This window comes from Dipteris shenzhenensis, chromosome 16 (assembly GCF_047967505.1).
Source record: "Dipteris shenzhenensis isolate YYH24624 ecotype China chromosome 16, Dip_SZ_1.0, whole genome shotgun sequence".
NCBI classification, from domain to species: domain Eukaryota; kingdom Viridiplantae; phylum Streptophyta; class Polypodiopsida; order Gleicheniales; family Dipteridaceae; genus Dipteris; species Dipteris shenzhenensis.
Genome location: NC_141611.1, coordinates 21,357,171 through 21,366,729, shown reverse-complemented (window position 1 = coordinate 21,366,729; position 9,559 = coordinate 21,357,171). Strand labels below are relative to the sequence as shown.

Genomic DNA, 9,559 nt, shown 5'->3' with positions numbered 1-9,559 from the left:
ATACTAACCACAATTTGGATGGTCAAATTGACCAAATGAACTAACTTCAAAACTATTGCAGGCCCAACTAATTTTGAAATTTTGTGTTAGTACACATAACACGCCTAGTGCAGTCGTGCACACTGTATCCATTCGGGACTTCAGGACCTGCGTGTTCAAATGCGTTCATCTGAATCAAACAATTAATCTGAATCGAGAGGAAGGTACGAACAGTTATAAATAAGTGGGAGACACTCATCAATCCATTATCAGCAACATTTCAAGCGGTAGGACTTTGCTATGCGAGAATACACGTTCTTCTTGACGGCACATCGCCAGCACTCGTGAAGAGATGACCGAGAGAGAGGTTTCTCCTTGGGCCAGGGAAGTTGGCAGGGGACAAAGGGCGCTGCTGCGGAGGATGAACGGATGCCAAATTGAGGGTCCAACCTACTGATCTGAGACCTCTAAAGACAAAATGTAGAAAAGCAGGACCAAATCGTGGGAGGGATCAGAAGCGGCAGGAGCGCAAATACGATAATCTAGTGGGAGGCAGGGAAAGCCGGAGATGAGGCCGGAGATGGGGCGGGCATAGGTTTGATGGTGAGGCTGACGAGGTGGCGGCAGAGGTCGACGATGCGGGACTTGGATTTTTTGGAGGAGGGGGGAGGGGGGGAGATGGAGGGCATGCAAGCGATGGAGATGGCGGAGGCGACGGTGGGGGGGTGGGGGCGGCGAGGGCGAGAGGAGGAGGAGGAGGAGGAGGAGGAGGGGGGAGGAGGAGGAGAGGAAGGAGAAGGAGCAGAAATGGTGGGAGGAGGGAGGGAGCAGGCGGCGCTGGGGTGGCAAGCTGGGCAGAGGCGCAGCGGAAGCCCGGCTTTGTTGGGCGGAGACGCCGCTTTTAAGTGTTGGAGAGTGGCGTCGCACATGGCGCACCTCCACTCATCTCCGCCACCTCCGCCAGCTCCGCTGCTCTTCTTACTCTTCTTCTTCCTCTTCATCCTCTGTAGCTCCTCCCTCAAAGTCAACACCTCCTCTTCCCACCTCCTCCCTCCATCGCCTTTCTTCCCCCTCCCCTCGCAATAGTAGCATTGCCTCCCTCCCGCAGTTGCTTCCGCTTCCCTCATCGCCCACACTCCATAGCTTCTGTAGCTCGCATCCTCCACCGCCCCTTCCGCCTCCATCGCGCTTGCCTTCGCACCCCACCTCCCTCTTTCCCCCATCGATAGCGTCCTGCCTTCGGCCGCATCGCTCGCAATGTAACGATTCTGATCGTATGCTGTGCGCGGTTTCGATGTTGCATGATTCAGCTGGCTGGATCGTTGATACGCTCCACGTGCTGCTGCTGCTTCTGATTCCCTCGTGCATAACATAAGTGCTCGCCGGAGCTGCGCTTCACTGTGACGTCTCTGATCGCTGTGACTATACAATGTGCTCGTCAAGTTAGACTTCCGATCTACGTTCCCTCCGTGATGCTGATCCTGGATTAAGGGAGAGTCACCTTGCCACATCTTGAAGTTACTGCCGGGTCCTCGATCCCTCGAATAGACTTGATGGACGCGCCTGTCCAACAAATCAACGCTCGCATAATCGACTGAGCTCCCTGCAAAAGGCAGTGACGGATCTTGCACAAAGTCGTGGGTGTAGCCATATTGCTGTGGGACGAGCATGCCTGTATATTGTAAGGTCGGCTGGAACGTACCTAGCCCCGTCTGGTACTCACGATGAAGTTTATAGTTGGGCGAGGGTCCGGCCAGCGATGGACACCACTCCTGTGGATAACTGCATCCACTAACAGGCGCTACCGCAGCTTGCTGCGAGAGCGCAAGTGGAGCATCTATGTAGGGATTATTTCTGTTGCCCAAGGGAACGAATCGACGCAACAACCGAGCATCTGTACTCTGCTGATTAGCCGGGATTAACTGGCTTGGCTCTGGGGACCATCTGGGAGTCCCATCTGATTGCGCCTGAACCAAAGCCACTGGTTGTCGAAGAGATGTAGACCAGGCGCCTGTTCCACTAGTTGTCGAAGACTTGTAGTGCATCTGTGCTTCAGAAGGTGGCATATAAGCTGGCACCGAGTCTTTCAATCCTCCCATGAGTCCATCCGTCTTATCGACATTTTTCGTCTTTGCCAGCTCTGTGTTTAGAATCCCACCGAATGAGTCTCCAGCTTGTCCGTTGCAAGTCGAAGCTCCGACTGCATTACTTTTCAAATGGAGGTCGGACGGTGCTCCGAGTGCTTGATTTGGGAAACGATCTAGCGATCTGATCGAGGTGGTCTCTACGGAGCCAAGATATCTCGGATTGACGTGGGGGGAGGACGCTCTAGGATTGAAGTCGGAAGTAGCTATGGGGTTGAACTCTTGGATGGGATGGCGAGGGAAGTTGGCTGCATCCCCCATAGCTGAAGCTGGAAACCAGCGATCAAAACTACCAAGAGAGACGCTGGGGAAGGTATAAGGGAGCGGCTAGACGAGTGCACGGATTCTGGCTTGACATTCGATGATTCGACAAGCCAAAATACCTGAGCAGACTCCGATGTGCAGCAGTTCTTAAAGGGCGGGGGATGAGAGCTGGAGCAAATCAAACGACGTTAGGCGCGGTGGAGCGAAATGCTCCCAACGAAAGATGGTCCCTGCTAGAGTCCATATGTGAGATCAAGCTGATTGCCAAGGAGGGGGGAGGCTACGCAAAGTTGCAGCCAGAAGGAATAGCAAACATGGGTCGGAAGACACTGCCATGCAGCGTTGCTACTTTTTCAAATGCATGCCTACAGTAAAGTAATCTAGAATATGGAGGGTTCACGTCGTGTGAACAGATGGGGTGGCGGCAGAATGTGGAGACTCCAGGCTTTCCGCAGGATCGGATCGCCTCTGATTGTGGGAGGGAGGAGAACTTACAGATGAAGAGGCTAGCTGGCATGGAAAATAAGTCACAAGGGCCAATCAGATTTATGCAGCTGGAAATTGCCATTCACAAGATCTGGGAAGACCATCCAGCAGAAGTGACATAGACAGACACCTCAAGGACAGACAAGCGACACGGACAGGCACTTCTGAGTTCTGAGGGACTCCTCGGGCATGCTGGTGGTCACTAGCAGCCTGCATGCAACTCTAGATGCTCCATGCAAGGCCATGGTTCTGTGAGCATTAAAGATTGGCATTGCCAGCATCCTCAACTTTCCAGATTCCAACCCAAACATGCAATGCCCAATGTAGATCCCCGCCCAAGCATTGCTTGTATACTCCTCTACATCTTTGTTCACATACTTGGGTGCGTGTCTACCGTGGATTAAGGCAAGCCTTGATGGGGCACCATCTTTGCAATGCTAGGTGGGCATCCCATTGTTGAACTTTCGCCCTGGTAGCAAGGTGGGAAAGGGCGCTCTCAGAGGAGATTGCTTCCACCTTGGCACCCTCATGCAGCTAGACACTCTCTACAGGACCAAAGTCCAGCATCAAAAATTTTATGCAATTATATATAGCACCCACCATCAACAGACATGTGAATGGAGTGGCTGCTGAACAACACCCTTTCCGGGAAGAGAACGTGTGAAGCTTGCGCCTCTTCGTCTGAACCTGGCCTTTTCGCATCTGATCTCTGCTGGGCATCACCAAGTTCCTATGACACACTGGCCATGCATCTCATGCGTTGCGTATGATCGCACATTACAAGTCTCTTGTCGCTCTCGCGCAAGTGCTAGTAGGTAGAATTTCGATAGTTTGCAGCTGCACAACGATAGCTCCCCTTCCACTCTTAAAATCGGAACTTAGCTCAGCACGACGCATCACTCCGTTGCTGCCAAAAGGCCTCACGTCCCTCCTACATATCTATACGTCTACAACGGAATCATACGGGTCATGTTCCCGCGCATCCTATCTTGCACCTTTGTTCAAAAGCTTCTCCACCCTGTGTTTCCACTCTCTCGCAGTGTTTCTCAGACACGATGGATATTTGCGCTCGCTTTTTCCAGCCAGCTGCCCAGAGGATCCACGTTCCCTTCACTGTCCAGAGTACCCCCTCCTGCTCTTGTTTCTAAACTTTTATCGCGTTACCCAACAACCCGCTGCTCGAGGATAGATCTTAGAAGGATAGATGCCTTCCAAATCTTGCGAAATCTTTGTTGGACTTGTGTTAGCCGCCAGGCTACTATATTTTAATCTCGATTTTTCTGTAGCTCTCTTGGCCTCAACCTATCGAAATTCGAACTACGGGTGTCTCCCAAGCAAATGAGGACAAAGCTGGCTGTCCGCAAGCCACGCTAAACATTTTCGTGACGCTCCTTCCAGATGCTTTGAAGCTTTCCATGCGAAAAGACATCTCTACGCTCTAGTTCGAAAGAAGGCGACGACAGCAGACTCGGTTACACACAGTTGACTACCTCGATTCCGTCCCTCTCGCTCTCTCTATCGTGCACCTCGTCACGCTGGCATGCATTCTCAGATCTCTAACAACCGCACTCACCCAGTTGGTCTGAAAAAAGCACAGTACTTATAAACGTATTGCGACTCGCGAGTGCGCCAACTTCCTGGATCCTGAACTAGCTCCTCTGATTCGGAGATGGACGGGCTACCAGCTTGTTCGATCACGATTCTGCACGTCCACTCACGAAAAGCGTAGTGAGTTCGTCATCTCCGACAAAATGGATTTTTTATGCATGGCACCATAAGCCATGTACAACACATGGATTTTCAAAGAAACCTGGTCTTTAAAAATTTTTAAAGTGCACTATAGATCAAAAGCAAATGCTACACTTGCACTTTAAACTTCAGAAGGACCCTCAATTATTTGAAAAGCTGCATTGCCTCCCAAGATCGTTGAACATAGAGGTGATGTAACCAAAAGGCAATTGACGGTTAGTTTCCTTTATCCTAGAAGATAGAGAGGTGCAAGAGAAAAAAGGAGGTGAAAGGAAAAACAAAAACAAGAATAGAGATAAAAAAGTAAAAGCCAAGTCATAGTTTTAGAATGGTAATTTATTTTTAGTGAGTGACATAGCATGTATGTGGTATAATAGTGAGATTCACTCTGTACACTCTCAATGTGACTCTCTTGTATGCTAATATTAGGGATGATTTTTTTGAGTTAGTTTTGTTAAGCAAAGCTTTTATAAATATAAGAGCTTACTAGTATAGTCCATCCCTTGATTTGCAATAAAAAAATTTAAAGTGAATTTTAGCCTTCAACATTATAAAATTATAATCAAAATCCATAAACATTAGATAGTGCTTCTCACTCTCTCTCTCTCTCTCTCTCTCTCTCTCTCTCTCTCTCTCTCTCTCTCTCTCTCTAATATATATATACATACATACATACATACATACATACATACAATATATATATAATTTTTGAGAAATTTGCTATACATTTTCTAGATATACGCATGTAAGTACCTTTTTTCCCATGAGGGCATGTGTGTGCCCACATGCTACACATGTTGCACATGTGTATGCCATGGCACTTATTGATATATCTATCCTAAAGGACAATGCACACCAAAGAAGGGATGGACTTAAGAAACATGAGGTTTAAGAGGCATTGATTTATAACAAAGAAGGGCTCAAGTTGAAGCATTAAAACCAAAAATATTGAGAGTACTTCCATTGGACCATGTAATACTATTAGTCCATTAAAAATGGGATCCAAATGGGAGGATTATTTTACCCTTGATTTTGCACATGCAGACATGACCTACGAACAACAAGCATAAGGAGCTTCTTACCTAGTAAATTGGTACATAGTACAAAACTAGGAAATTCAAGCATATTTCCTACATACGAAGAAGGATTTTTCACTCTTTCCTTTCTGGTGCTACAATTGGCCATTCTATAAAGGATGAGTCATAAGAGAGGATCTAAGGGCGTCTAGCACAAAGCATACCACATCACCTTTAATTGGCTTCCACTCCTTGAAGATGGAAGGCTTCTTCAATTATGATTCACCTCAAGTGACAAGTTGTTGGATCTACAACCAAAATAGCCACAAATGAAGCTTCAGCTTCCATAGACAAAGATGCTACAATAGTGACGCATCTTTTGCAAGAGAGGTTAAAGCTAGTTAAAAAAGTGAAACAAATCCAATTAAGGAAAGTATGGCAGATGAGGAAACCACCAGGGCAGTGCCAGAAGAGGAGTCCAATAGGCAGCATGGGAAGTAAGGAAGGGCAAGAGTAGAAGGAGCAACTAGTTGACATGTACTGCTCTCTATAAATCAAGGGGAAGAGCATTATCTTTTTCTCCTTAAGGAGAGGTTTGGGAGGATGATTGTGGAATTCTCCATCGTTAGATTGGGGAGACCATCATTGGATTAGTTTTCAAAACGTGGCATGGGCAATTCCATTGGATGAGTTTCAAAACTTTTTCTCTCTTAAGGAGAGGTTTTGGGGAGGACGATTGGGGAATTCTCCATCGTTAGATTGGGTAGACCATTGTGGGCCATTGGATTAGATTTCAATACGTGGCATGGGAAGTTTCATTAGATGAGTTTCAAAACGTTGCACATTCAATCATGGGCAGTTATCGTCAATTTTAGAATTGAGTCTCATTCTTCAAGTTTGATCGTTATCTCAACCATGATTCATAGAGTTGTGCAAGGTGAACCCACAATTGATCAGCTTGAAACTCTAGAACCTCTACTGCCGTCTGCATTTTGTGCAATGCAAACCCATATGACCGATCCAACCCTAGCGCTAGAGCATTCGTCTGCATTTTGTTCAAGGTGAACCCACAATTGTCAGCTTGAAACTCTTGAACATCTATCGCTTCTGGCCGAGTGGATTTTATCGAAGGCTACCATCGAACTGCAGTCCGAGTCAAGTAACAAAAATTTGCAGATTTGTGTGTAAATGTCGATTCTTAGTATTATGATGCGGCCGATTGCAATTGTTATCCTCTTGCTCTTTCAATCACTGCGTATTGATTCTGACTCCTATATTCTTCATGGTGAGCAGATACATTGCAGGTATTTCAGCTATGGCACTTATTCTTTCTATGATCTAACTTGGGGCTGTGGTTGCCCGAAGATTGAAGTCTCACACGATCGGTGTCATCTGTAGAAGCTCTACCTAAAAAGTTGTGGCTATTTGTTACACTAATAGTGGATCAAGTAATATAGCCTTGCAAATCCATCCATTGTACGTAGGGCATAAAGTCTCCCATGTTAAACATGCCAAGAAGGTAATGCAATTCAATGACAAGATTTATAATGTTCGTTGAAGTATTTTGACAACCACTTATATACAGGTCAACAAGTTTCTTCCCCAAAGCCATAGAATAGCAAAGCCTTGAGAGTTGACATTGACTGATCTCAAGCACAATTTACAAAGGCGCAAATCTTCTACGTTTGCAATTTCCCCTATTAGGAATCGAGAATTAAACCCAGAGAAACCAAAAATTCTAGAGAAAGTACAAGGCCTTTCCTCTACAACCGATCCAACCCTAATGATAGAGCCTTCGTCTACATTTTTTGCAAGGTGAACCCACAATAGATTAGCTTGCAAATGCCTTCAAAGGGTACTGTAGTGTTTTTAAGAAAATTATACAATAGAAGTTCATTAATTAAGTTTCCTCAAGTGAAACGTAAAACTTAATAGACGTGTGCCTAGATCCAAGTGCACTATTCGCTTCTGGTGATTTCGTTGAAAAACTTATTCATTTGTAGCAAAGCCTAAATTTTCGATTACTCTATTCTAAAATTTGAAGATTAAATGGATAAAGGGAATTCAATCAAGCTTCTCTATTTTATGTACACTCTAGAACCTCTATCGCATCTGACCGAGTGGATTTTGTCAAACGCTACCATCGAATTGCAGTGCGAGCCAAGTAACCAAAATACTAAGATGGCTTAAGAGGAGAGTAGAAAAAGAAGTGCAATATTTTGCTCAAAGTCAGTCTCAAACGAAATTTGGAGTCAGCCAAGCTCAATTCAAAGGCATTAAAATGGTAGGTGATATTCCTTCATTCATGTACTGAATTCATTCGCGCAGCAAACTTCATATACATGTCACGAACTAATGTTCTCGTGTGCTGCAATATATATTCAAATTATCTTGAACATGAATTGTAATCGCCAAAAATATTGCGTGATGCAAAACTCTCTCTACCACTCTAATATTACCTCAATGAAGATACCAATTACATAAAGGAGTCACCATCTGGACCATGAGGGGGTGGTGAAGTAGCACATTTGACAGTACACCTTGGACCGACCTAAAGTGGTGCCAAGGAGGGTTGGAGACCTTGAGACGCGAGCTAGGGATTTGATCGTGAAGATTACACTTCCTCAGTCTTTGAGGGACTTTGGATACTTGCTCATCATCAGAAGCATTATGAAAACCTTGAGCATCTCTAGCAACACCCTTTACGAGCTTCGGTCATTAGTCCAAAGTGTCAGACTACGAGGGAGAAGGACGAACCATGCCCAAACACGCCTTCACATTTTTCCAACACAAAGTCACATGATGGGTAACCCTGAGTGAGTATTTACATGGAGTAGACCGGGTAAGCCTTTAGTGGCCCTTATTTTGATAGAGATGCCTTAGGCACTCTCCCAGGTTTGCCTATGGAGATGGTTAAGAGAGGGAAGGAACCATTTATTCTTACCCTATTGCGCATTGTGCCATGATTATTACTCAATCTCTAGGTAGCGGCTCACCCCCTAGAGGAGTGGTTGATTGCACATGGTAGTATTATCGAAGACGACATGGCATCATTCTTGCTGGAGACATTCCCCTATATGCATGTACATGAATGCAAGTGGATGATTTGCAGTGTCCAAACATTACACGTGATGCTCCCAGCCTTTTGAACATAAAATGTACACATTAGAACGTTGCCTGGTAGTGCTACGTAATAGTATTTTTTGGAATAGCTCTAACGATAGACCTTTGGCCCCCACAAAGCTCATTCAATATGGAAGCTGCCATGACCCAAAAGAAAAGGGCAACAAAACAGGCAAAGTCGACAAAGACGAATGATCACCTCATGTATTGCCTATCTAAGAATGACCAAGCGAGTAGTGTGGGATAGGACTAGATGTTAGAGTTGATTGGTACGCATGGTTATCAGAACCACACAATGTTCGTTATGCTACCAGTGAGACACAAAAACCTTCGACTCATAACGTGTATACTTTGAACAGTTATGAGACCGGTTGAACGTGATGACCTATCCATTGCACACTGCCCGGTGGAGATAGATTACAGCTAGGTTTCCAATTTTGTCTCTATGTTAAGCATGGTACATGATTTTCCAAAGCTAGTAGCCTTCACATACTCTCTCTCTCTTTCCCCAGGTTCTTACGACTCACTCGCCAATTGTGATAGTGCAGTATCTCCAAGAGTTCGTTATTATAAGCTTTGGCCTAGGACTATATCTATGCGGTTAGAAAAAAATAAAAGTTTTTTTTCTTATATAATTTATAAAGAAAACATATAGAACATAAGATTTTAAAAATATATTAGTTTCATTTTAATTTGTTGGAGATTTAAAATATATTTACAATCAAATTACACAATAATATTAATTAAATATATATATCATTTTAAACTTTTTACATATATTTATAATTTCTTTGAGAT

The 9,559-nt window shown here is 45.0% G+C and overlaps 1 protein-coding gene across 1 annotated transcript; it reads right to left on the bottom strand.

Moving 5' to 3' along the window:
- Positions 1-521: 521 nt before the first annotated feature.
- On the bottom strand, positions 522-2,859 carry LOC147892682 (uncharacterized). The gene has a single exon (XM_087386764.1). It carries the CDS (start codon positions 2,382-2,384, stop codon positions 522-524), a length of 1,863 nt encoding a protein of 620 aa, XP_087242890.1. The 5' UTR covers positions 2,385-2,859.
- Positions 2,860-9,559: the final 6,700 nt, after the last annotated feature.

Bases quoted from the DNA above. Each gene is read 5' to 3' on its own strand.
- LOC147892682 (XM_087386764.1), bottom strand. From the start codon at position 2,384: ATGGGGGATGCAGCCAACTTCCCTCGCCATCCCATCCAAGAGTTCAAC.